The sequence below is a fragment of the Gorilla gorilla genome, chromosome 20, assembly GCF_029281585.2.
Source record: "Gorilla gorilla gorilla isolate KB3781 chromosome 20, NHGRI_mGorGor1-v2.1_pri, whole genome shotgun sequence".
Taxonomy (NCBI): domain Eukaryota; kingdom Metazoa; phylum Chordata; class Mammalia; order Primates; family Hominidae; genus Gorilla; species Gorilla gorilla.
In genome coordinates this window covers 22,035,243-22,062,982 of record NC_073244.2, presented here as the reverse complement: position 1 = coordinate 22,062,982, position 27,740 = coordinate 22,035,243, and the positions used below count along the sequence as shown (strand labels likewise).

Here is a 27,740-nt window from a genome sequence, read left to right as displayed (position 1 = left end):
GGATGTTGTAGATACTGGCTTTTTCAGTCTTCCAGCAGCCCAGTGAGGTGAATACTATTAAGTGGTAAACAAAACCAGGGCTACAGAGATAAACAAGTTTTCCCCAAGCCAATCAGCTAGTGAATAGCAGACTGGGATTCTCACATTTATAATACAACTTCAAGGTGATGTTTAGTACAATTCCAAGGGGATATGGATTATCTTAGCCCATTCAGGCTGCTATGACAACATAACTCACACTAGGTAGTTTATAAACAACAGGTATTTATTGCTTACAATTTTGGAGGCTGGGAAGTCCAACATCAAGGTGCCTGCAGGTTCAGTGTCAACTAAGGGCCTGTTCCTCATAGATGGCACCTTGCATGTGTCTTTACATGGTGGAAGGGGCAAACAAGCTCCCTCAGGTCTCTGTTATAAGGGGTAATCTCACTTACGAAGGCAGAGCCCTCACAACTTAATCACCTCCCAAAGGCCTCCCCTCTTAATACCACCACATGCAGACTAGGCTTCAATGTATGGATTTGGGGGCTACATAAACATTCAGGTCACGGCATGGATCTAGGGTCATAGACCCTGACTGCTTCTAGCCATCTGCCCCATCTGCCCTAAATAGCAGTCCCTGTCCTCATGGGCCAAGATGGAGCTCCAGAGGCCACATCAATCTTGCAAGCAATTTGTTAAAAAGTCAAAAAATAGCAGATGTTGCCAAGGCTATGGAGAAAAAGGAACATTTATACACCGTTGGTGGAAATATAAATTAGTTCAGCCACTAAACTAAAGGAGTATGGACAGCAGTTAGGATATTTCTCAAAGAACTGAGAGTTGAACTACCGTTTGACCTAGCAATCCTACGACTGGGTATACACCCAAAGGAAAATAAGTCATTCTGCCAAAAAGATACATGCATCCACATGTTTATCGCAGCTCTAATCACAATAGCGAAAATGCTGAATCAACACAGGCGCCCATCAATGGTGGAGTGGATAAAGAAAATGTGTAGAAATACACCATGAAATACTATGCAGTCATTAAAAAGTACAAAATCATGTCGCTTGCAGCAACATAGATGCAGCTGGGGGCCATTATCCTAAGCAAACTAATGCAGCAACAGAAAACAAAATATTGCGTGTTCTCATTTATAAGTGGGAGCTATGCATTGGATACACATGGTAATAAAGATGGGAACAACAAATCCTGGGGACTACTAGACGGGGGAAGCAGGGAGGGGGAAAAGCTGAAAAACTGCCTATTAGATACTATGCTCACTACATGGGTGATGGAGTCATTCATACTCCAAACCTCAGCATGATGCAATATACCTTTGTAATAAATTTGCATGTTAGCCCCTGATTCTAAAATAAAAATTGAAACTCAAGAATTTTTATTCTCACACCTGCAATTCTGGCACTTTGGGAGGCTGAGGTGGGCTGATCACTTGAGGCCAGGAGTTTGAGACCAGCCTGGCCAACATAGCAAAACCCCATCTGTACTAAAAATACAATTAGCCGGGTGTGGTGGTAGGCGCCTGTTATCCTATCTACTCAGGCGACTGAGTCAGGAGAATCACTTGAACCCAGGAGGTGGAGGTTGCAGTGAGCCACTGCACTCCGGCCTGGGCAACGAGAGACACCCTGTCTCAAAAAAAAAAAAAAAAAAAAAAAAAAATCTTCCAAGCAGCAGGAAGGAAGAGGGGAGGACTGAGCAGACAGACTGTAGCAGCTTTCTCTTAAGAAAGGTTACCAGAATTACCACATAATCTTTGGCTTCTACACACGGGACAGCCACAGTCACTTAACCAATTGAGCTTCAAGAAAGGCTTTCAAATGTGATCTGTATTTCAGGCTGCTATGCACCTAGCTAAAAAACAGGGATTCTAAATTGGCAAAAATTTATATCAGAATACACAATCATTTTTGGGGGGAAAAAGTCTTTACTTAGACTCTGGGAGATCCCACCCTCAGCACGGGGGTCCTGTGCTCACCCAGAGAGGCAGTGAGTATCTTGGGCACAGAGACATCTCCCCGCCTCTTCCCAGCCAGGCCCTAGATCCCCGCAGTCCTCCAGCGCCCCCTACTGGCCATCCGCGGGACTCAAGCACAGGGGCCAGCACAGATTTATTACCGGAAATCTGAAAAGGTAGTTGGTGCAAAGGTAGGTGATGCAAAGGTAGGTGGGTGGGTCACTGCAGGCCTCAGCCCAGGGGCTCTACTCGCAGCCAAAGTCCGTCCTCCGCACGCAAAACAATCTCCGGCGTCCTGCGTGGCTCCCTGTGGTCGGGCAGGATGCGGAAGCGCAGCAGCGTGAGCGCCAGGACCACCTTCATCTCTGCCATCGCGAACTTCTGCCCGATGCAGTTCCTGGGGGCCAGGGTGGACGGTCTGACTGCACCCAGGACCCAGATCCCGGCCCCACTGCGCTAGGAACCAGGCCCGGAACCCCCAACCCCACCCAGATCACCTTGGGCAGACAGGGTGGAAGCTGGGTCTGGGACCCCCATGTGGGCTTGCATATTCCCAGAGCCTAGCCCAGACCCCAGCCCCAACTGAAACCAGACGGGGCAGGAGGCTCTGAGCACACCCTTTTTCCTAGGATCTTCTTTAAAACCCCTATCACAGAAACACGTGGTCCTACAAGTCAGGCATCTGACAAGGCAGCCATCTGTGCCACCCTCAGCCCATGCCCACCTCAGACACCCCCTGGCCTCACCTGGGCCCCGCCGAGAAAGGAATAAAAGCCATAGGTGACCTCTTCTGGGCGTTTTCTGGGTCGAAGCGGAAGGGATCATAGACCTGGGGTGGAGGCAAGTTAAGGCTGCTGATGGGGCCTCTCAGGACACCCAGCCACCCCCACATAAAACAGATGTGGGTGGAGTAGAGAGGGAGTATCTGGTTTTCCGGGACAAGACCCCTCCCCCGACCAGGCCCGGGGGATGGAGAAACAGGGAGGGGCAGCACCTCAGGGTCTGGCCAGACTGAGGGGTTGTGATGGATTGCGAAGATGTTGATGTTACAGATATTCCCTGTCATGCAGGAGAGGACAGTAAGGACAAGGTCCGAGCTGCCTGCTGGGACCACCGCCCTGCCCAGGACCCTCCTCCCCTGCCATGGAGGGCACCTTTGGGGATGACTCGGCTGTCTGGGAGCACCACGTCCTGGGTGCAGCTGCGGGCGAATGTAGGGATTGGGGGATGCAACCGCAGGCTCTCCTTCAGGCACATGGTCAGGAAGGGCAACTGGGCCAGGTCGTCCCTAAGGAAACACCCAACAATTATCCAGGGAGCATACACGGCCCTCCTGCTGCCCCTGGAGACCCTCTCACCACCTCCCTCTGACCCTCAGTCCTATAACAAAATTAATTCCAGAAGCAACAAAGATGTAAGCATCAGAAAACCAAAGTCACAAAACTACTAGAAGAAAAGTTGACCTGGTGTTTTTAGAGGTATTTCTGAGCAAAACAATATTCAGAGGATGTCTCTTAAAAGTGTTCATTCCGGTGGGGTGCAGTGGCTCACTCCTGTAATCCCAGCACTTTGGAAGCCTGAGGCAGGAGGATCACTTGAGGTCAGGAGTTCAACACCAGCCTGACCAACATGGTGAAATCCCATCTCTACTAAAAATACAAAAATTAGCCATGCATGGTGGTGGGCACCTGTAGTCCCAGCTACTCAGGAGGCTGAGGCAGGAGAATCCCTCGAACCTGAGAGGCAGAGGTTGCAGTGAGCCGAGATCACGCCACCACATTCCAGTTTGGGAGGCAGAGCAACTCCATCTCAAAAACAAAAGTGTTCATTTGTTTGTGTGAAAAAGTATTTAAAATTATATAAAGAGGTAACAAAAGCAGGAAAAAAACATCTCTACAAAGGGCTCATAAAGTTATTTGAATAAATAATCTCCACTCCACACTGTAGGGGGGGATGACCATATGTTGTAAAGGTGTCAATTATTTCTAAACTAATCAATATACTTCATTCAATTAATAAAAATCTAGCTGGATTCTTTTTGGAACTTTGAAATCTTATTCTAATTGAAGGAATTTTAAAGTTCACCAAGAGCTAGGTCAATTTTTTTTTTTTTTTTGAGATGGATTCTCACTCTGTCACCCAGGCTGGAGTGCAGCGGCCTGATCTCAGCTCACTGCAACCTCCACTTCCTGCATTCAAGCGATTCTTGTGCCTCAGCCTCCCAAGTAGCTGGGATTACAGGTGTGCACCACCACACTCAACTAATTTTTGTATTTTTAGTACAGATGGGGTTTCACCATGTTGGCCAGGCTGGTCTCAAACTCCTGACCTCAAGTGATCTGCCTGCCTCAGCCTCCCGAAGTGCTGGGATTACAGGCGTAAGCCACCATGCCCTATCCAAGCTAGGTCAATTTTTAAATAAAAGATTGAAGAAGGAGAACCCAAGCTTCCAGATATTAAGAGATATTACAAATGCATACTAATAAAAATAAAATAATTTTTAAAAAAACTGTGGGACTGCTGCAAGAACAGAAAAACAGATCCATAGAACAGAGTAGAGAGCTCAGAATCAGGCCTGTGAATAGGGGGAAACTTAATATCTGCTAAAGGAAGGTCCACACGCCCCTGGAGAATGGATAGTGTGGTGGAAGTTGTTCAGACCACTGGAAATGTGGGAACAGAGAGAAACGGGTTCTTGTCTACTGCATATACAAATTTTTCCTTTATGAGAAAGGTAAAATTATAATGTTAAAAGATGATAACATAGGAGAAATTTTTGTGACTTAAGAGTAGGAATTCTTAAAACCCCAAAAGCTTAAACAAGATAAAATATAAAGGATAAATACGCATGCAAATTAAGGATTTCTGTGCAGTAAAAGATACAGCGGACCCAATTAACATTCCAATGAGAGATAAGAGATTCAGAGAAGATGCCTAAGATAGATAGATAGATAGATAGATAGATAGATAGATAGATAGATATCCAGAACAATATCTGAATATGTCAGGAATTCCTGCATATCTACAAGAGAACGAACAGGTGACCCAAGTGAAAAGTAGACAAAGGATTTGACCTAAGAATTCATGGATGCTCAAACATGAGAAATGTAAGAGGAGATGTGCAAAGTCACTAGCTATCATAGAAATGGAAGCTAGCTGACAACGAGGTACCACTTCACATCTATTCGAGGCTAGAATGGCCAAAGGTAGGTGTTGCCAAGGGTTGGCTGAGGTGTGGGTAGAGGGGTCACATGCACTGATAGTGGGGTGCACAGAAGCTGCCAATATGGAAGGCAACCTCCAGGACATGGCCAAGGAAAGATGTGTGTTTTACAGCCCAGCAAGCTGGTTCCCAACTATAGATCCCAGAGAAATTATCAGACATGCAGATAAAGAGATATGCACAAAGATGGTCATTGCACTGGAGAGATAGAAGCAGTCCAGGTATCCACTACAGAATTGAAGAGAAAAGGACTAGATCATAGCTAAAAGCAAGAGAATAAATGTACTTAGAACCACGGTGCTGCAAATCATAGTGCTACATTTATATAGCACAAATCATAGCATGCAACCACGGTGCTGCAAACGTAGCACAAATCATAGTGCTATATTTCTGAAAAGGTAAGAACCAGCACAACATCTGTGAAATAAAAACATATATAGAATTTTAAGATGTATCCACCCAACAACAAGTTTTACAGATAAAAGTATCCACCATTTTGTAATCATGCTGATGGAGGGCTGGAAGTAGAGATTTGAGATAAATGGGAAGAAATACGTATTGTATAGAAAAATGATGAGAATTTACCATGAATTGAGGAGCATCGTTAACTCAAACATTAGCATCTAAGGTCCAAAAAATTTATTAATTAACATTTTCAAAAGTATTTGTCAAACTAGCTAACCTGATCACAGAGTTCAAATGGAAAAAAATAGGAACTTGAGGGGAAAAAAACTGTAAACACAAAGTAATGAGACAGAACAAACTCTACCAAATATTAAAGTGTTTTTAAAAGTAGACTTCATGCTGCTCATGTAGGACTACATAATAAATGGAACAAAATGAAGGCAACAAATAAAACCATATATATACATACATGCCTAAGATAGGCATATATATATATATGGTTTTATTTGTTGCCTTAAAATACATATATATATAGTGTATACACTATATATAGTGTGTGTGTGTATATATATATACACACACACTATATATATACACTATATATATACACACACACTATATATATACACTATATATATACACTATATATATACACTATATATATATACACTATATATATACACACACACACACACATAGTTTCTTGTGAATTTGTTGTTATTTAGAATCATGACACAAGGACAAAATATTCACTAAACTTGGTTGGGACAATTAGACATTTGGAGAAAAAATAGATTCCAACATAGATTTCAAAGGGAAAAATTTCTAAATGTGAAAAATATTGATAAAATGTTAAACTTTTAAAAATATATAAGTCTATTAAAATAAGTCAAACAAGAGTTTTGCATTTTACTATTAGAGTATAAAAGGGTTTTTAAATAATTTTTTAAAAACACAAACAGGAATTATAAAAGAAAAACTTAATAAATTTGGTGACAAATAAATGAACCAAAAATAAAAATAAAGTCCAAGACAATGCAAGGCAACATTTTGCATAACAGAAAAAAGAAATAATTTTCTTAATATGTGAAGAGTTTTTATAAGTAAATAAGAAAACTAGTATGACCCAAAGTAGAAAAAACAAATTACGCAAAAACTGACTTCACAGAAAAAGAGATATGGATGGCTCATCGGCAGGTGAAAACAGTGCTCAACTTTACCCACATTTAAAGTTATGTTCATTAAAATAACAAAATGTTATATTGCATCTATCAGATTGGCAAATGTTTTAGTTTCATAATAGGCACTTCTGGGGAGGTTATGAGGAAATTTGGTATTCTCAAAATCTGTGTATAGGAGTAGATTTCCCAAGAGCTATTGAATTGTAAAACTCAAATGGTCTTTGGCTCAGCAGTTGCACTTCTAGGAATCTGCTCTACAAAGATGACATGTCAGCAATGATCATCGTACACCGATATTCAACACATCATGTCTTTTATACCAAAAGGCTGGAAAGTATAAAAACACACGTTGATAAGAGAATGTTTTGATAAATCATAATATTAGATTGGTCCAAAAGTCACTGCGGTTTTTGCCATTAATTCTCCAAGCAGCCCTGTGGGACAGCAATTCCCCACACCCCCAATTTACAAAGGAGAAAAGTTGTTCAGAAAAGGGAATTGATTTTACTAAGCTTGCATAGCAAGTTAGTGGGGAAATAAATATGGACTCCCAGACCATTCTGTCTCCAAAGCATGCAATGTTACCCTTGCTAGCCCCCGTTAGGTAGAGTAGTAGAGCCCTGTTTCTGGGCTCTACTCCTATTCCCACTAGGCAACAATGTCAGAATCATCAAAAAGATCCTCCCCTTTTCCCCCACCTGGGGAGAAGAACCAACGAGAAGGACTCAGAAAGGCAGAAAGGCAGAGCCACCGGCACCTGCACTCACCATTCAATCTCTTCAGGCTCACGGTCCTTCAGAAGCTCTTGCACCTCCTGCCGGCAGCGTTCTTGGTATTGTGGGTGCCTCGCGAGGTTGTACAAGACCCAGGAGAGGCCACTGGCCGTGGTGTCATGGCCTGAGGGTCAGCCAGGCAGGCTTGAATCTCTGGGCTGCTTCAGCACCCAGAGAGTGGACAGCGCCCATACATTGAGGCTCTCAGGAAGGTTGAGGGGAGGGGGAGGTTGGGCAGAATGAAGTGATTCAGGGCCGGCCCTCCACTTCCCTGGAGTGGAGAGACCCCTGTCCCCACTGTAGCCCCAGACTGGGACACTCACCTCCAAACATGAAAGTGTCAGCTTCTGCTCTTATGTCCTCATCTGACAACTCTTTCCCATTTTTATCCTGGAGACAAGAACCCCAATCACACTAGTTCTGGGGTCACTGGAGTCTAAACTGAAACAGTCTCTGAAGACCCATTATCCCAGAAGGATCCCTCCCTTGTCACCTCGAGATCTACCCCCACATGCTTCCTTCCGACCTCCTGTTTGTTCTTCCCAGGCAGCTTTCTATGCAGCTTTCTATGCAATCACCTCTAAAATTTATCTGACTTGTCCCTCCCTTCTTCGAGCACCTTCCATGGCTCCTTAGTGCCCTCTGTATCAAGTCCGGTCCTTCGATCTGACATTTGACCTGCTCCATTTTACCTCTTGAACTCAGATCCCAGAGAGGCCCACCTCGCTCAGCAGGAGCACATCAATAAAGTCCAAAGTCTTGGACTTGGCCTTGGCTTGGAGGAAGTCATCAACACCCTGGCTAGTGAGGGTGCGGCGCCGCTCCTGGATGACGGCATCTGTGAAGTCGTGCACCAGTCGGCAGGCCCTGTGGAAGCGCCTTCCACAGGGAGTGAGGAAGTACAGGAAGTCCTTGTACCGGAAGAACTGGTTATTCCGTTTCACTACAAGGGCACTGAGCTCCATGATCGCAGTAATATATTCCCTGGGCTTCCTGCAGGGCCAGTCCAGAGAGAGGAAACAGCTCCTTACCCACATGAAAGCCTGGGAGCACCTTCCAGCCAGAATCCCAGGACCACGTTCCATGCAGAAAGGGGTGCCCTGCAAGCACACTTCACTCTCTGCCTCCCATTCTCTGTGAGCTGCCTCCTGCCCCAGGTCCCCAGGGCACAGCTTGGCCATCATGGGCATCTCCTCTCTCTGTCTTATAAAACATCTGCTCCTGCCTATTATTACTCAGGTTCTCCCAAATCTGCCCCATTTTCTCCACCAAACTCAGACCTCCTCTCCCTGGCATCCTTGCATGCTGTGTCTACACGACAGTCAATCTTCCATAGAGTCCCATAGAGTCCAGTGTCCAAGCTCAGTACTGACCATGACTCTCATCTGCTCAAACACCTCCATGGCTCCTTAGGAACCTTGGATAAAATGCATCTCCCTTTGTCTGACTTTTCAAGATCCTTAAGATCTAGTTACTGCCAACCCCTCCACCTTCATTTCCAAGTGTCTCCCAACTGCCTGTTGCACATGCTGTGCTCATCTTAGCCTCCTTGCCTTGACCCAAACAGTTCCATTTGTTTGGAGGAAACTTCTCTTTCTCTCGCTCTCTCTCTCTCTCCTTCTCTCCTTCTTTGTCCTTCAGTGCCTAGTTCTCATCACCTCTCCAGGAAGGCTCTTCTTGTCTCCCTGGGCTTTGCTCTCCCCACACCCACCCCCCACCCCACTCCATCCCATGTTCCCAGGCCCTGGGCAAGAACTCACTCCTGACAATTGCTGTCAAAGCTGAAGATGCATTTCTGCAGACTGTCCAGGGTCATAAGGCTGATGTGCTCAAACACATCCAGACAAGTGCTGCCCTCCATGGCCAGGCATTGCCACTTGGCCTGGCCAGAGAAGGGAACAGGGCTGGGGCCAGGCCTTGGCTCCTCTGAGTCCCCCTGCAACCCCAACCACCAGGATGGACTCCCCCAGAGGCATGCTCCTGGTTTTCTGTCCCCGACGCCCATCCTCAGGGAGGACTAGGCTTGGGTGAGAGTGGAAGCTGTTACTATTAGGAGATGAAGATCCCATGGCTGGGTTCAAGCCCCAGCTGTGTGTACCCTTGGTCAACTTACAGCCCTCCTCTAGGTCTCACCTGTCAAATCCTCAATAGCAATCAAGATGACCTGCTTTGATGCCAGAGAGCCAGGCTAGAACCCCTTTTCCCCCACTCTTAGACTCACTGACAAGCTGGGTGAACTTGGGAAATCTCCCTAACCTCTCTGGCCCTCAGTTTCACCATTTGTCGTGGCATGGGGGAGAGAGTGGAAAATATCCTCTACCTCACAAGGCTGTGTAAATTAAATGAGACCACATATACCATGGAATAGGCATATTACATCGTTTCTGTCATATGATGAGTTCTCAATAAATATTATCTTGATTCATCTTCATTGTTATAAATTGATTACAAAAAGTCCCTATGATCCCCCTGAACATTTTTTTCTGAGCATGCCAAGAATGCAAAACTCTGAAGTTTTGTTGTTGTTGTTGTTTGTTTGTTTTGTTTGCTAGTTTTTGAGATGGAGTCTCGTTCTGTTGCCCAGGCTGGAGTGCAGTGGCACAGTCTTGGCTCACTGCAACCTCTGCCTGCTGGGTTCAAGCAATTTTCCTGTCTCAGCCTCCTGAGTAGCTGGGGTTACAAGCACGCACCACCATGCCCTGCTAATTTTTGTATTTTTAGTAGAGACAGGGTTTCACTATGTTGGCCAGGCTGGTCTCGAACTCCTGACCTCAAGTGATCCCAATGTGCTGGGATTACAGGCATGAGCCACCACACCCGGTCAACCCTGAGGTTCTTAATCTGGGCTATTTCTCAGCATTGTGTTTGCAGAGAACAGCCTTGGGGTATAAGGTAATGGCTCCTCTGGGACACACGTTAGGCTTATTCTGCTTGCTCTAAAAGCTGATTCTCTAAGCCTAATGCTCCTCCCCATCATGCAAATATACTACATGGCAGGCATCTATAGAAGCCCACCTTATCACCCCAGGGAATTTGGGTGGCTTAGAGAAAGGATCCAAACCAACAAGATGCACATGCCACTTGCTGAGACATGAGTAATAAACTTTTGTCTTTGACCCAGAAGTCTCGTGTCTTCTGGCAGAATCCATGCAAAAGCAACAAGCTAATTTATTAGCTCACAGGAGAAAAAAAAATCCTAGTCGTTTCACAAAACGCTTGGCTCCATTTCTTCTCTTCTCCCTGCGTCCACATCTTTTGCAATGTGATTTTTTAGCAACTTCCATTAAGAGATGGAGCCTATTTTGCCCCACATTGATTCATGGTGGACGTTTTACTTTTTTTGGCCAATAGAATGTGGTGAAAATGATAAGGCCATAACTAGTGAGAAGTTGGCTGGGTGCAGCAGCCCATGCCTATAATTCCAGCACTTTGTGAGGCCGAGGAGGGCGGATCACTTGAGGTCAGGAGTTCAAGACCAGCCTGCCCAACATGGTGAAACCCTGTCTCTACTGAAGATACAAAAAATTAGTTGGGCATGGTTGTGGGCGCCTGTAATTCCATCTACCCGCGAGGCTAAGACAGGAGAATTGCTTGAGGCGGGGGTTGCAGAGAGCCAAGATCGCACCACTGCACTCCAGCCTGGGAGACAAAGCGAGACTTCATCTCAAAAATAAAATAAATAATAATAACTAGTGAGAAGCATTGTATCCTCCTCTCACTGCCTTGGAATCCTGTCTCTGCCGTGTGAGCAATCCTGGGGTGTCGTCTAGAGGCAGAGAATCACATGGAGAAAAGTCCAGGTGCCCCAGCTGAGGCCATCCTAAATCAGCCAGAAGCCAGCAAAGCTCCAAACATGTGAGAGAACTGAGCTGGCACAAGCAAAGCTGCCTACCTGACCCACAGCTGCTCTTATACCATGAGGGATCCTATCCATATGCAGAAGGGCTGGCCAACAGTCCCACAGATTTGTTAGCAAATATAAACCCTTATTGCTCTAAACCAATTAGTTTTGAAGTGATCTGTACTCAGCAATGAGTACTATGCACATGTCATCATTCCTTTCTTGAGTTTACAGGGCTTCTGTGAGAAAAATGTGGAAATTGACTCCTTTTGACCACCTACTAAGTGTCAGAGACATGAGTCCATCACTTGCTCCTACCACCTTTTAGTGAGGATTATTAGCCTCATGGGGAAGTCAAGGCACAGAGAGGAAGAGCAATGGCCCCAAACCCACCCAGGAGAGCCAACATTCCAGACCCAATTGTATGTGATCCCTCCACCCCAAGGCTGCAGCTGGGACGCTGAGTTCAAGGCACTCACATGCATGATGTTTGCACTCTTGCTGAAAATCTTTATATAGGGCTTCAGGATGTTGAAATGGAAGGCAGGCGTCAGCATGCGACGGTGGTGTCTCCACTTGTCACCAACACTTAACAAGAGCCCATCCCCTAGTATGGCAGCCAAAGGCTGTGGGCAAGGGCAGAATCTTCCCCTGGCCACAAAAGTTGGTCCCCGTCCCGTCCACCTACAGTTACTTACCCAGCCAGGGCTTCAGGGTCTTGTAGAAGACTATGTCCTTGTCTGTAATGGCATCTGACATGAATGAGGACCATCAGGATCCATGGAGAGGAATAGAGGAGGGACTTTGGGTATGGAGGGTGGCTCCCAGCCAGAGGTTTGGACTTCTTTTCTCCAAGCCCAGCATAGCAGGAAGGAGGCCATGGGCAGAAGAAGAAAGGAGGGTGGGGGGCATAAAGGGGGCCGGACTAGGCTGCAACAACACTATAGAGCAATGATACACCCTGACATGGTACAGCACACCCAGCATGCCTTGACGTAGCTCCTACATGGTCCAACATGTTCTGCAACACCCAAGCATAAGTCAGCACTCTACAAAACACATTTACAGAATAAGAGTTAAAGACAGAATTCTGATGATATTAGGTGAGACCTGGATCCAGTTGTGCCTGAAGGCCATCCTCTCTGGAAGTTGCAGTCAACAGGTTCTCTTTAATGGCTTAGACTGCGTGGGGTTGAGTTTCTACCACTCACTATGGAAAGACAACTCAGCCCCCACAGAGAGCCATGGACCAGCCCAGAATCACTCAGCATTTTGGGGCCTGAGCCATGGTCTCTGTGGGGTGATACCCCTTCTGCTGCTCTCCCTGGCCTGTCCAAAGATGAGAAGGGCATAGGGCAAGGGTACAGCTCCAGGCTGGGGTGGTGTCTCCTATTGGAGATTCCTGGGGTCTGGAGCAAGAGGGCAATGAGCATATGGTGGAAGTGCCACAGGATGGGGTTAGAAGGAATCGACCCACAAGAGGTGAATGTCATGGAAATAGCAGCCCAGATCTTCCACCAACCACAACTCCTTCTCATCTTCTTGTCCTTGCTCTGGGCCTGCAGAAGGACAAGGCCAATGCCAGGCCTGGCCCGGAGCCTTGAATACTACCAATGCCCACTGCATCACCCTGCCCCTGCTTTAAAAAAAAAATTATCACTCATCGTTCCAGACCCAGCTCCTGCTACCCCTCCTCCAGGAAGCCTTCCAGCCTGCCCCAGTAGAAACCTTGTTCTCCTCTGATCTGTCACAGCCTATCTCCTCCTGGCCCATTCTGAACCCTATGAAGTTGGGGATGTCTCTGTACTGATCCATCTCTTCAAGTTTGGGGATTCCTCCAGGACAGGGCCTTGGATTAAGGCTTCTCGGGGCCCCAGTGGTTCCCAGAACAACACGGAGGTGGGGAAGATGGCAGCAGAGAGAAAAGACACTGAGGTTGGGGTTGGTGACTACAGGAAGGAAAGAGGAAGGTGGCTGAGAGAGAAGCAGGAAGGAAGGGGCTGAGTACTACAAGAGCTGCACAGAAGCTTTGGGGATGAGATCTAGAAGCCCTCCAATGTTCTCCTGTGCCCACCGCCACAAGCTCTGCAGGAGTACCTGAGGTATTGATGACAGATCGGACGATGTCGGGGTGGCACAAGTTGATGATGGGAGTGATGGGGCCCAACCACCTCACAAAGCCCTGGGGGTAGGTGGCCACCAGCTGGGTCAGGACCCTCAAGCCCTCCTCTGTGGGAGTGACCTGCAAGCAAGGCAAGGGCCATCACCTCCTGTGATGGTTAATTTTAGGTGTCCACTTGACTGGGTTAAGGGATGCCCAGATATCCAGTCAAACATTATTTCTGGGTATGTCTGTGAGAGTGTTTCATGAGAGATTAGCATTTGAAGGAAAACTGAGGAAAGAGGATCTCCCCTTCCCAGTCTGTGTGGACATCATCCAATCTGTTGAGGGTCCACGTAGAATGTAAAAGTGGAGGAAGGGTGAATTTGTTTTCTCCTCTGCAGCTGAGACATCCATCTTCTCCTGCCCTTGAACATTAGAACTCCAGGTTCCCAGGGCTTTGGAGCCAAACGGAATTGCACCACCAGTGTCCCTGATTCTCCAGCTTGCAGAAGGCATAGAGTGGGACTTTTCAGCCTCCATAAACATGAGTCAATTCCTATAACAAATGCCCTCTTCTGTCTCTCCATAGATTAGATAGATCATAGACAGATGGACTGATAGATAGATAGGTAGATAGATAGATAGATAGATAGATAGATAGATAGACAGACAGATAGATAGATGTAGACATTGATATCCTATTAATTCTATTACTCTGGAGAAATAAATACATTTCCCAGGAGGAGCCACAGCAGGTCCCACTGCAGGCTTTAGAGGTGGCACAGCCTCTGCAATGAACGGCATGTCCAGATTCTGCACACATAGGGGTAATCTCCACTCCCTCCTGCTCCCATCTCTTGGGGGCAGTATCTAAGTTCCAAGGCTACATCCCAGGGAACAGGGGGAAGACAAACTGTCTGTTCACGGAGAAGCCCACCTTGAATAAAGAGGATGGATTTTCTCATCCTGGGAGTGGCTCCAGCCCACGGACAGTCATGTGGGGTGGGCTCCACAAGGGTGGTGTGTGGGCAGCAATGTGGCCTCAGGACATGTCCCCAGGGCTGGTCCCCACTTCCTTTTATGTCCTGGCTGGGCCTCAGGGGCTCCAGGTCCTCCCATGGAGAAGGTCTGCACACTGTGGAACTTCCTTTCTCAGCAGCCCCCAGGGGAGAAGAGGTGACTCTAACTGTCTGTCAGGAAGAACAGCGGCTCTCACCAGGGAGCACCTTTTGCACATCAAGCTCAGAGCTAGTCCGTCCTGTGCTCCCTCACCCTGCACCTGTGGACACACCCATCATTCCTGCCATTTGCCAATGAACAGACTGATGCCAAATCGCCCAAAGGGGACGGCAGGTCTAAGTGAAAGGGCAGGGTCTGAAAGGTCAAAGATAACTTTAGAGAGGAAGTCACTGGCCAATTTTTATCCAGGTTGGGCAACACAACTCATTGGGACAGCTTAGTGGGGATAAAGAAGATGCCCCTGCAAGGGAGAGGGTAGAGATGGCACACATCTCTCTTCTGGCCCAGCTGTGTCACGATGTGAGGGTAGGGGGTGTATAGCTACTTCCTATGGGAAAACTGCAGCCCAGAGATGGACGGACACAAGCAAATGGGCCAGGCAGAAAGTGGGTTCCAAACAGTGAGCCCAAGAGGCCTCCAGTACAGCAGTGGATAATGTGGAAATAATGGTGAATACCTGCTGTGTAACCCCCACTCTCCCACAGGAACCCATCAGAGGTTCACTAGTGTACTGAAAACAGTCAGGAAAAGAATTCAAAACAGGCTAGGGGTGACTTCCCCTAGACAAGATGAGAAAGGCTTGGCATGGCAAAGCAGAGGAATGAGTGAGTGGGCAGAGGAATGAGCAAGTGAAGAGGGGAATGAGTGAGCGAGGAGAGGAGTGAGCGAGCAAGGAGAGGAGTGAGCGAGCGAGGAGAGGAGTGAGTGAGGAGAGGAGTGAGTGAGTGAGGAGAGGAGTAAGTGGGTGAGGAGAGGAGTGAGTGAGTGAGGAGAGGAATGAGTGAGTGAGGAGAGGAATGAGTGAGTGAGGAGAGGAGTGAGTGGGTGAGGAGAGGAGTGAGTGAGTGAGTGAGGAGAGGAATGAGTGAGGAGAGGAATGAGTGGGTGAGCAGAGGAATGAGTGAGTTTCTCTGCCGTCCCAGACCCGAGCCCACCTCCTCAGCCTGAGCCCCATTTCCACCCTTCCACCCTGAGACACTAGATCCATCCTCCTGCCACTCACCAGGCCCAGGTGACCCAAGAACCAGTTCTGTTTCTGGGGCTGCGGGAAACACCGGAGGCGGCGACAGTTGTGATAGAAGGCATAGGTCCAGGCCAGGATGCGGGCCAGGAGCCAGGAGGCCCCGACCACCAGCAGGAGCAGCCACGGGGATGCTGCCACCGGCCTGAGGCCCAGCCAAGACAGGCTCAGCAGCGACATCCTGCAGGGCAGACGGGATGGAGGGTGAGGTCCTGAGGCCTAGGAAAGGGGCTGGGGAGCTCCAGGACCAATGATGGGTAAACATGGTTAAGAGCATGGAGGGAGATTCAGGGAATCTCAGGGGAAGAGGCCAAGGGAGAGGGGAGAGGAGAAGTGACACAAAATTAGAGATCAAGGAAACTAGAGACCAGAAACCAAACAGCCTCATCTAGAACCACCAGCCAACTTGACCTCTGGTTACCTGCAAGCACCCATCACCAGGGCCAGCTCCCTGGAGCCATCCCAGTCTTGGGCAGTGCCCCTCCCTATCCAGCCCTGCCACCCCCAGCCTGGCACCTTCTGTCAGGAGAAGCTTGTCCCGCACAACCTCCTCTCCTCCTTTGCCAGGAGTTTTTTGCTTCTGGCCCCAGATCTAGGAAACACTGCAGGAGGCTGGGCGGGGCTGGGCTGGGCTGGACTAGCCAATCCTCACAGCCTGGATGCCTCCTTTGTGCCAGGGCAGCCAACCAAAACCCGGGGACTGGTGGGGACCATAACTGTAGAAGAACCAATTCAGGGTGACCGAGCATGGCCACTCAGTCCTTGGTACCTCTCATGTAAGGCAGAGGGTAAGTTGGAGGGCAGCCAATGGTGGTCTGAGCCCCAAAATCTGCAGCCACCCTGCCTTTCCAAGACCAGGGGAAGGTAGGTAAAGGAATGAAGTGTTCAGATGCCAGGTGAGCTGGGTGAGGCCAAGCCTTCTCCCAAAACATCCCCCGAGTTCCCCTCCAAATGTGGGCCAGGAGAATGCTCTGCACCATTTCTCAGTGCAGATTTAGGAGATTCAGAGACAGAAGCCTGTTGCCCTCCACTGCCAGCCTGGCAGGAATTCAAGTCCTGCCTCCCAGCAGCCCAGGACCTAGGCTGAGACCTGACTGACAGGAGCAGGAACAAAGAATGCAGCACCACTGGGGATTACCCAGGGTCAGATTCTGGAGATAACGAGACCAGCTGGGAAAGCAACCTGGATGCTGGGCTCAGCATAGGAGGACAGAGGGGGCCCGTGAAGGGTAAGGCTGAGGGAAGCTGACAGCAGACGAGGTCGAGACAGTGGAAGGCAGAGCCAGGGGACCCTGAGTGGAGTCCTCCTTCTGCTCTGTCCTTGCTTTGATGATGGGCAGTACTGCACCTCCTGGGCTCAGGCTTTTTTTTTTTTTTTTTCTTGAGACGGAGTCTCGCCCTGTCACCCAGGCTGGAGTGCATTGGCGCAACGGGATGGAGGGTGAGCTCGGCTCACTGCAACCTCTGCATCCTGGGTTCAAGCGATTCTCCTGACTCAGCCTCCCGAGTAGCTGGGATTACAGGTGCCCACTACCATGCCCAGCTAATTTTTTGTATCTTTAGTAGAGACAGGGTTTCACCACGTTGGCCAGGCTGATCTCGAACTCCCGACCTCATGATCTGCGCACCTCGGCCTCCCAAATTGCTGTGAGCTCAGATTTTGCATTTGGGAGATGGGATATGGAATGAGGGGCTTTAGAGGGGGACAGAGGAGGAGTCTTCAGAGGAAAGAGCCTCAAAAAGAGGAGGTGAAGGGAAGGAGCTGGCAACATGCACTTTAACTGTAAGGCTCAGTTACTCAAAGTGTGGTCCAGGGACCTGCGCCATGAGCATTACCTGAGAGCTGGCAGGAAATGCAGAATCCCATGCCCCAATCCAGAAATACTAACTCAGGATTGCATCTTAATAGAACCCCAGGAAATCCCTATACAATCCTTCAAGTTTAAGTAGATTTGTTTTAAGATTCCTGGCTCCAGGCTTTACAGGGATGCTGGGAGTTAACCCCTTAACCTTTCTGATTCTCAGGGCTTCTTTCAGTTACAAAATAAAAAGAAAAATCTATGCCTCTCAGGGCTGTTCATGCCACTATATGTTTCTTGAGCACCTACTATGTGCCAGGCACTGGGGATGCAACAGTGAGTGCTCGGCTGTCAAAGGTATCACATCACGTAAAGAGACAGGCAATGATCCAATAAATCAGACAATCCAATAAATCAGAGAATCAGGGAGGGCTTCCAGGAGGAGGTGACCTTTTAGCAGAGACATGAATGAAGAGGGAGACCCTCCAAAGGCAGCCATGGGATGCGGCACCCAGGCTGCGCAAAAATGCACATGACTTCTTGTTCCTTTGCAGTTCATGCTGAGATCACCAACACGTGGGACCACACAATTCATCCTTGGGAAGGCCAAGGTGGGAAGCGAAATCTGGCCCAATATTGAAGCCATAAGCATATGTTGAACTTTCATGAGCCATGAGCAAGGACTCACACCCCAGCAGGACTCTGCAGCCCGGGAGAAGCCAAGGTTCATCACTGAGGTCCTGATTCCTGGACCAGGTAGCAGAACAGGAAATTGAGGCCAAGGGCAGGAGTGATAGTCCAGAGGGAGCTCTCTATTCTGGGAGTTCTGTGCCTGAGAAGGCTGGAGTCTCCCCAAGATTTCTCATCCAACCAGGAATATCTCAGGGGCCAAATCACACAGCCTGGCTTATGGAAAGTCCCCTAGTGAGTATTGGAGGGAGGGGAGTCACTCTTGGGAAAACAGATGCTGGTGCTTCTCTGCAGGGGCCCTTCCACCCCTACCCAGAGTGGGGCAGTGGGAAAGTGCACCAGACCACAGAGTGACCAGCCTCAGTCACCACCCATCAATTCCTAAGCCTAAGTCTTCACATCTGACAAATGTGTCTCCTAAAGCATCACAAAGCATTGCCAGCATTCTATCAGACACAGGGAGAGAGAGCAGAGAATAAGTTTCAAATTAAAGATGTGAGTAATGGTCCCATCAATATAAAAAACGTACGAGTGTATGTGTGTGTCTGTATGTACACATGTGTATGCACATTGAAAAAAATCCAGAAGAATGCACGTACCACGATGGAATTGGAGAAATTACAATTGGAGTAGAAACCTTTTAACTTTCTACATGTCTCTGTTGCTTCGTTTTTCAAGCTGGGCTGCTATAAATGTAATAATTAAAACAAATTTTTTTTCCTCTGAAGTCCTTGTCCTTTATTGGGCAAGGGGTGAGGGAAGCAGACAGACCGGTTGGACATAGTAGATGGGTGTGTGAGGACAAAATGCTATCAGAAAGCCAGCCAATCCACACTCCCCTGAAACGGATGCTAACGCCCTTCAAACCCTGGGCACTGGTTTCATACACAGCCTCTTCCAGGGATAAAAGGGGTTCTTGTACAGCTTCTTGTTACCCTCAACCATGGAGGCAAGTTCTGAGTTCTGGTTTTCCTAGGACACTAACTCTAGTCACAAAGATCTCTGGAGTGATCACACATGGTGGAGTGGCAGGGTGAATATTTCAAAAGGATAAGTAGAACAGGAGTCTTGCCCAAGCCCTGTCATGTCAGTGTCTGTGTGTGGCCTCCCAGCCCAACCAGAAATTGACAGAGAGGCATGTATATGGTGAAAAGATATATATATACATATATATTCAGAATTAGGCAGCTGCACTCAGTTTAGATAATCCCAATTTTGTTGGCAACACCCAAAGCATCGTAATGAGGAGCCAGTCGAACATATACCTTCTTCTCTCCATCAGGCCGAATCAGGGTGTTGACCTTGGCCACATCAATGTCATAGAGCTTCTTCACAGCCTGTTTGATCTGGTGCTTGTTGGCTTTAACATCCACAATGAACACAAGTGTGGTGTTGTCTTCTATCTTCTTCATGGCAGACTCAGTGGTCAGCGGAAACTTGATGATAGCATAGTGGTCGAGCTTGTTTCTCCCGGGAGCGCTCTTCCGAGGATATTTGGGCTGTCTCCGGAGTCGCAGTGTCTTCGGCCGCCGGAAGGTGGGTGACGTGTGGATCTTCTTCTTTTTGTGGCTGTGGACACCTTTCAACACTGCCTTCTTGGCCTTTAAAGCCTTCTCTTTGGCTCCGGCTTTAGGAGGGGCAGGAGCTTCCTTCTTCGCTTTCGGCGCCATCTTGTGAGAAGGGTCCAAAACAAATTTTTTTAAATAAATAAGGATTTGGTACAGTGGGGACACAGTTGATCCACAACATAGGTGAGTAGTTCTGTTTCGCTTTGTTTTGTTTTGCTTTGCTTTGTTTTCTGAGACAGAGTCTCACTTTGTCACCCAGGCTGGAGGGCAATGGTGCCAATCTCGGCTCACTGCAACCTCCGCCCCACCAGGTTCAAGCGATTATCCTACCTCAGCCTCCAGAGCAGCTGAGCTTACAGGCATCAGCCACCACACCCAGCTAATTTTTGTATTTTTAGTAGAGACAGCGTTTCACCATGTTGGCCAGGCTGGTCTCGGACTCCTGACCTCAAGTGATCCGACCACCTCGGCCTCCCAAAGTGCTGGGATTACAGGCGTGAGCCACTGCGCCCAGCCAATAGGTGAGTTGTTCTTACTGTGTCACCATGAAGACCCAGCTCCCAGGAATCGGCCTGCGGTCTCCCTAGAACAAGCACACGGGCTGCCCGCTAGCTGGAGTTTCACCTTCCCTGTCCTTGAATGCTCAGGAAGGAACACGTTCTGGCTTCAGCACAACTGAGTTCAAGTCCAGGCTCTGCCACTCACTAGCTGTGTAACCCTCTGAGTCTCACAGCCTCCTCAGTAAAATGGAGAGGTCAAGTTCTAACTTTTAGGTAATTAGTTTCTCAACAACAAACTTCACATGAACACTTAAATGGTAGCAGGCATGGTGCTAGGACCTGGGACACAGGTTGAACAAGACAGACATGGTCTCTGCTGATAACCTACCAGTCACATTTGGCAGGCTCCCCAATTAGCCCCCGGAAAAGATCTCTTGATGCGTGGGTTACATCCTGTTCCTGAGTAAAGAATCTTGTGAGTTCCTCAAATCTTATCTTTAATTACTCAGATCTTATGAGTTCTTCCAACTGCTGATGTTCTGATTTTCCACTGATATGGAAAAGCACAATCCTTTGTTTCTAAACCATGAAGTTTTGCTGATATATTTATAAATCATAAAGTTTTTCTTTTCTTTTCTTTTCTTTTTTTTTTTTTTTTTTTTGAGACAGGGTCTTACTCTGTCACCCAGGCTGGATTGCAGTGGCGCAATCTTATCTTACTGCAACCTCCATCTCCTAGGTTCAAGCAACCTTCCTGCCTCAGCCTCTCGAGTTGTTGGGATCGCAGGCATGTGCCACCATGCCCAGCTAATTTTTGTATTTTTAGTAGAGACAGAGTTTCACCATATTGGCTAGGCTGGTCTCGAACTACTGGCCTCAGGAGTGATGAGCTTCTCCTCAAGTGATCTGCCTGTCTCAACCTCCCGAAGTGCTGGGATTACAGGCATAAGCCACTGTGCCCTCTCTTATAAAGTTTCACTGATCGTTTTACATACAAAATGTTTTAGCCTGTATGTTATAACCTGTACCTAATCATTATGACCTCTGTATTATATCCTCCAACAAAAACAGACAATTCTGATATAAGATGTTCCCTTCTTTTCTGCTAAACTTTCTTATAAAAACATTCCAAATTGTAAAATATTCTGGCACACATCCAAATGTGTTGGTGCATCTTTCTGGGTTGATCCTCACCTTTGGCTTCAAATAAACCTTTATCAAAATATTTCTGCCTCGGCAGCTTTAATTTCAGTCCACAAAATGATGTAGTCATCAGTGTTTCAGAGTGGCCTCCCTGGTCACCCTGGACCTTCCTGAGCAGGTATCAACCTTCATGCACGGAATCCATCGTGTTCCCCCAACTGGGATGCCCCTGCTGGATGCAACAGATAAGTTTCTCCTGAAATCAGCCAACTTCCTGTTTTAGGCAAAGTTCTCCCTTATTGAAGCTGCTTTCCCCCTTGGCTAGGAGGTGCAGTGATGTTCTCAGAATAAGAGCTACTGCTACAAATTTAAGGTAAGGGTTTTTGTTGAATTCTAGGGCAGGGTAAAATAGGATCTTTGTGAATGGTTTCTCTAGGGGGTTGGGGAGAGACAAACTTTCCTTCGTTTTATCATTTTTTGATCACATTAGGGCACTCTTGCTCCACAACATAGCTTGTCTCACTCAAAACAACCAGGATGGGAAATGGGTCCTGTTAAGACTGACCGTACATCAGCCAGTGTTTATACATAAAAGTTATGGAGAAAGTTGTTTGTTTGTTTGTTTGTTTGTTTGTTTGTTTGTTTTGAGACGGAGTTTCGCGCTTGTCACCCAGGCTGGAGTGCAATGACGCAATCTCAGCTCACTGCAACCTCCACCTCCAGGGTTCAAGCGATTCTCCAGCCTCAGCATCCCAGCCTCCCGAGTACCTGGGACTACAGATGCCCACCATCACGCCCAGCTAGTTTTTTGTTGTTGTTGTTTTGTTTTGTTTGTATTTTTAGCAGAGACAGGGTTTCACCATGTTGGCCAGGCTGGTCACGAACTCCTGACCTCAGGTGATCCGCCTCCCTCGGCTTCCCAAAGTGCTGGGATTACAGACATGAGCCACTGTGAGAGGTGACAGCGTGCTGGCAGTCCCAACAGCCCTCACTCGCTCTCGGCGCCTCCTCTGCCTGGGCTCCCACTTTGGCGGCACTTGAGGAGCCCTTCAGCCCACCGCTGCACTGTGGGAGCCCCTTTCTGGGCTGGCCAAGGCCGGAGCCCACTCCCTCAGCTTGCAGGGAGGTGTGGAGGGAGAGGCGCAAGCGGGAACAGGGGCTGTGCTCGGCGCTTGCAGGCCAGCTGGAGTTCCGGGTGGGCGTGGGCTTGGCGGGCCCCGCACTGGGAGCAGCCGGCCGGCCCTGCCGGCCCCGGGCAATGAGGGACTTAGCACCCGGGCCAGCGGCTGCGGAGGGTGTACTAGGTCCCCCAGTAGTGCCAGCCCACCGGGGCTGCGCTCAATTTCTCCCCAGGCTTTAGCTGCCTTCCGGCGGGGCAGGCCTCGGGACTGCAGCACGCCATGCCTGAGCCTTCCCCTGTCTCCGTGGGTTCCTGTGCAGCCCCAGCCTCCCCGACGAGCGCCGCCCCCTGCTCCAGGGCGCCCAGTCCCATCGACCACCCAAGGGCTGAGGAGTGCGAGCACATGGCGCGGGACTGGCAAGCAGCTCCACCTGCAGCCCCAGTGCGGGATCCACTGGGTGAAGCCAGCTGGGCTTCTGAGTCTGGTGGGGCCTTGGAGAACCTTTATGTCTAGCTCAGGGATTGTAAATACACCAATCGGCACTCTGTATCTAGCTCAAGGTTTGTAAACACCAATCAGCACCCTGTATCTAGCTCAGGGTTTGTGAATCCACCAATGGACACTCTGTATCTAGCTGCTCTGGTGGGGCGGTGGGGAACCTTTATGTCTAGCTCAGGGATTGTAAATACACCAATCGGCACTCTGTATCTAGCTCAAGGTTTGTAAACACACCAATCGGCACCCTGTGTCTAGCTCAGGGTTTGTGAATGCACCAATTGACACTTTGTATCTAGCTGCTCTGGTGGGGCCTTGGAGAACCTTTGTGTCCATACTCTGTATCTAACTAATCTGATGGGGACGTGGAGAACCTTTGTATCTATCTCAGGGATTGTAAACACACCAATCAGCGCCCTGTCAAAACAGACCACTGGGCTCTACCAATCAGCAGGATGTGGGTGGGGCCAGATAAGAGAATAAAAGCAGGCTGCCAGGAGCCAGCAGTGGCAACCCACTCGGGTGCCCTTACACACTGTGGAAGCTTTTTTCTTTCGGTCTTTGTAATAAATCTTGCTACTGCTGGCTCTTTGGGTCCACACTGCTTTTATAAGCTGTAACACTCACCGCAAAGGTTTGCCGCTTCACTCCTGAAGCCAGCAAGACCACGAGCCCACTGGGAGGAAAGAACAACTCCAGACGCGCTGGCTTAAGAGCTGTAACACTCACCGCGAAGGCCTGCAGCTTCACTCCTGAGCCAGCGAGACCACGAACCCACCAGAAAGAAGAAACTCCAAACACAGCTGAACATCAGAAGGGACAAACTCCAGACGTGCCACCTTAAGAGCTGTAGCACTCCACTTTGGAAGGCTGAGGTGGGCGGATCACGAGGTCAGGAGATCGAGACCACGGTGAAACCCCATCTCTACTAAAAATACAAAAAATTAGCCGGGCGCAGTGGCGGGCGCCTGTAGTCCCAGCTACTCGGGAGGCTGAGGCAGGAGAATGGCGTGAACCCGGGAGGTGGAGCTTGCAGTGAGCCGAGATTGCACCACTGCACTCCAGCCTGGGCGACAGAGCGAGACTCCGTCTCAAAAAAAAAAAAAAAAAAAAAAAAAAGCTGTAGCACTCACCGCGAGGGTCCGCGGCTTCATTCTTGAAGTCAGTGAGACCAAGAACCCACCAATTCCGGACACAACTGCACCCAGCCATGAAAAATTATTTTTAAAAGTCTTCATATTTACAAGTGCTGAGGAAAGTGGTCCTGCCTAACTCACGATGGTTATAAGCAACAATAGCTGAAACGGAGATCTTTTTGAAATGCCTTAAGTGACTTATTTGTGTGGGCAATTAAAAAAGATGCTAGTCCTGGCCGGGTGCGGTGGCTGACGCCTGTAATCCCAGCACTTTGGGAGGCCGAGGCGGGCGGATTATGAGGTCAGGAGATCGAGACCAACCTGGCTAACACGGTGAAACCCTGTCTCTACTAAAAATACAGAAAAAAATTAGCTGGGCGTGGTGGCAGGTGCCCGTAGTCCCAGCTGCTCTGGAGGCTGAGGCAGGAGAATGGCGTGAACCCAGGAGACGGAGCTTGCAGTAAGCCGAGGTAGCGCCACTGCACTCCAGCCTGGGCGATAGAGCGAGACTCCCCTCAGGAAAAAAAAAAAAAAGAAAAGAAAAAAAAAAGTTGCTAGTCTTAGAACCAGAAAAATTAAATGAGAGACTTTCAATGGGACTTAGAAGCTTCTAAACCTCCAACTGTTTCCCCTCCTCTTACCCCCTGTGCTATTGTGGCAGGAGAGTTCTCCCTGACAACCACACAACCAGGCCTACATGACAGTCACACAGACAGGCGTGAATAGCACTTGTGTTACACAAACAGATTTCCACAGAGCTGCCTTAAAAATTGAGCAAATAGTCCAAACTAGGGAAATAGGTGCCCAGACATCAAAGCTAGAAATGAAACATATGGTCAGTAGGAGCCTTGCACAGGCTTCTCCCTAACCTGGAACAAGTCAAAATAATAGAGACAGTCTTACATTCCTAGTGCCAGGACCCATCTCGGGTAACAGAATCTGAGACAAGTCAAGGTAATAGAGGCAGCTGTTTGAATAGATTCATTGGAGAGTCTAAGGCAGCTCTCTGGGTCAAGCTGTAAAGGAGATAAGATAGAAATAATCACTCCAGGCCAGGCGCGATGACTCACACCTGTAATCCCAGCATTTTGGGAGGCTGAGGCAGGCGGATCACCGGAGGTCAGGAGTTCAAAACCAGCCTGGCCAACATGGTGAAACCCCCATCTCTACTAAAAATACGAAATTAGCCAGGCATGGTGGCACACGCCTGTAATCCCAGCTACCTAGGAGGCAGAGGCAGGAGAATCACTAGAACGCAGGAGGCAGAGGTTGCAGTGAGCCGAGATTGTGCCACTGCACTCCAGCCTGGGCGACAGAGTGAGACTCCGTCTCAAAAAAAAAAGAAAAGAAAGAAAAAGAAATAGTGACTCCAGTACCACAGTAGACAGGCCTTGAAGGTACTAGGACCCTTTTAATCAGACTTAGCCAGAATTTTTTGCCTCTGAGCTTCTAGTTGAAACAAAATTAGTTACCAGTAGACTTAGGCGAATGATATACAGCAGATAGGCACATAACCCCAACCTATGTAAGCACTAAGAAAATTGTAACACTTTGAGTTGGTCTGTTTGAATTATCTCTGGCCTTCTCCCTGTGTCTGGTTACAGTAATAAATTCCTTTCTTTCTTAGTTTGTCTGCTTCTCCTTATCGGGCCTCAAGAAAACCCAGCCAGACCCAGTTTGGTTCCGGAAACAATATGAGTTCATCCCTTTTTCCTTGTTCACTCAGCTCCCATATATCTCTTAGGCAGAGATTTTTAGGAGTTCACAATGCACACATTTCCTTCCCTCAAAAGGGGAAAATATATATAAATGTAAAACGAAAAGAGCAAATGGAACAACTACAAAAAGAAAATGAAACTTAAGATTAAAAAATGCAGATCCAAAAATTTTTTTCTAAACTGGGAGATTAAGAAACAAAATAAAATTCTCAAACATTAATATATGCCAGGTTTTTTTGAGACTACAGCTGGCTATGTATCATGGCTGGTTCTTCTGTACATTTTAAATTGATGGACAGATTACACTAAAACAATTCAGGGGCCGAGCGAGGTGGTTGAAGCCCGTAATCACAGGACTTTGGGAGGAGGAGGCGGGCGGATCACTTGAGGTCAGGAGTTTGAAACCAGCCTGGCCAACTTGGCGAAACTCCATCTCTAATAAAAATACACAAATTAGCTGGGTGTGGTGGTACACACCTGTAGTCCCAGCTACTTGAGAAGCTGAGACAGGAGTATCACTTGATCCCAGGAGGCGGAGGTTGCAGTGAGCCAAGATCGTGCCACTGCACTCCAGCCTGGGTGACAGAGCAAGACTCCTGAAAAAAAAAAAAAAGAAAAAGAAAAGGAATTCAGAGCTCAGATGGTCAACTTATAACTTTAGAGTTAGCACACAGAGCCTTCTAAGTTCTCTGTTTTTTTTTTCTGCCCACTTTAAATCTGCTAACTTTTCTACTGGTATTGAGATAAAGCTCACTGTTTATGGTATTGCTAATGCAAAATTACTTAGAGATTGTGTGTGTGTGTGTGTGTGTGTGTGTGTGTGTGTGTGTGTGTGTGTGTGTTTAACAATTCAGCCAGTTCTAACTAAAATATAAACATTAAAATGTTAACCCTAAGCTCATTTAGAACTAAAGAAAAAAGGGGCAGAAGATGTTTTTAAAATCAAACTGCCATAAGAATTGCTTTACCCAAAATTTTGATCCACAGCCTTCATTAAGTTATCTGTTGAGACAAATAAAATTTAAGCCATGTAAACAAGTTCCAGTTTTGTCAGATGTAATATGGATCCAACTGTCTTTTATAAACTAGTAAGTTTATGCTACTCTCTCATGACTAAAATTCTAAAATAAATACTATAAAGTCTTTATGTGTGTGTATATGTTTGTTTAGATGTGTTTAAATATATGTACATATATTGTTATATGTTGTATCTATATGCTACAAAACTGACATAAATAGATGAGAGCTCATAAATTACTAAACCCAAGTATGTTCCAAGTTTATATGACTTAAAGAAGTCTTTAATAAATAAGTTGGTGTTCAAATTATTGATAAGATAAACATTTAAATGTCTTTAAAATTGTCAACGTACATTTTTGTCTGAGTTTACTGGTCAGAAAGTTTTGTATTTCTCTCCACTAGATAGTTTAAGGTGCCTGGGTTTGACACAAAGGTTATAAGACTATAAATCTGGTCAAAACCAAATGATCTTTGTTTGTGTAATTTTAATAAATAAGACATTTAATATTGTTAGCTTAATAAAAACAGCTAAATCTTCTGAGTTGTTGACAAAATACCCATATTTTAATTTAAGTTTCTCACTCGGGTGAACACCTGATAATCACAGGCTATAAAAATGTTTAACATAACCATACATAACTTTTGATAATGACTAACTTTGTCTAATATCTAAGTTCTCATAAATAGTCTAGTCAACCTATTAAAAATAAATAAATTGGGTAAGCATAAATGAGATAAATGCTTATTAAAAACTTTTTGTGTAATTCAAAATCTTAAAGTTATGTTAAATTAAATAATAGATT

General features: G+C 47.3%; 2 protein-coding genes across 2 annotated transcripts; both read right to left on the bottom strand.

The window, feature by feature from the left end:
* Positions 1-293: 293 nt before the first annotated feature.
* Positions 294-15,927, bottom strand: LOC109024954 (cytochrome P450 4F8). Its single transcript, XM_055372038.2, has 12 exons — positions 15,730-15,927; positions 13,481-13,625; positions 12,082-12,135; positions 11,863-11,990; positions 9,303-9,424; positions 8,265-8,535; positions 7,866-7,932; positions 7,537-7,666; positions 3,115-3,248; positions 2,955-3,019; positions 2,707-2,789; positions 294-2,357 (listed from the first exon to the last, which is right to left on the bottom strand). Exons 1-12 carry the CDS (start codon positions 15,925-15,927, stop codon positions 2,192-2,194), a joined length of 1,563 nt encoding a protein of 520 aa, XP_055228013.1. The 3' UTR covers positions 294-2,191.
* A 3,020-nt stretch (positions 15,928-18,947) lies between these two features.
* On the bottom strand, positions 18,948-19,906 carry LOC101152273 (large ribosomal subunit protein uL23-like). The gene has a single exon (XM_055372037.2). It carries the CDS (start codon positions 19,904-19,906, stop codon positions 19,436-19,438), a length of 471 nt encoding a protein of 156 aa, XP_055228012.1. The 3' UTR covers positions 18,948-19,435.
* Between the last annotated feature and the right edge of the window lie 7,834 nt (positions 19,907-27,740).

What these genes read in the sequence shown, in the direction of transcription:
- LOC109024954 (XM_055372038.2), bottom strand. Translation starts at nt 15,927, where the DNA reads ATGTCGCTGCTGAGCCTGTCTTGGCTGGGCCTCAGGCCGGTGGCAGCA. An exon ending in TTTGACAGCAATTGTCAGGA is followed by an intron (nt 8,536 to 9,302) that starts GTGAGTTCTTGC and finishes CTGGCCCTGCAG; the next exon opens with GAAGCCCAGGGAATATATTA. An exon ending in CAGCCGAGTCATCCCCAAAG is followed by an intron (nt 3,020 to 3,114) that starts GTGCCCTCCATG and finishes CCTGCATGACAG; the next exon opens with GGAATATCTGTAACATCAAC.
- LOC101152273 (XM_055372037.2), bottom strand. Translation starts at nt 19,906, where the DNA reads ATGGCGCCGAAAGCGAAGAAGGAAGCTCCTGCCCCTCCTAAAGCCGGA.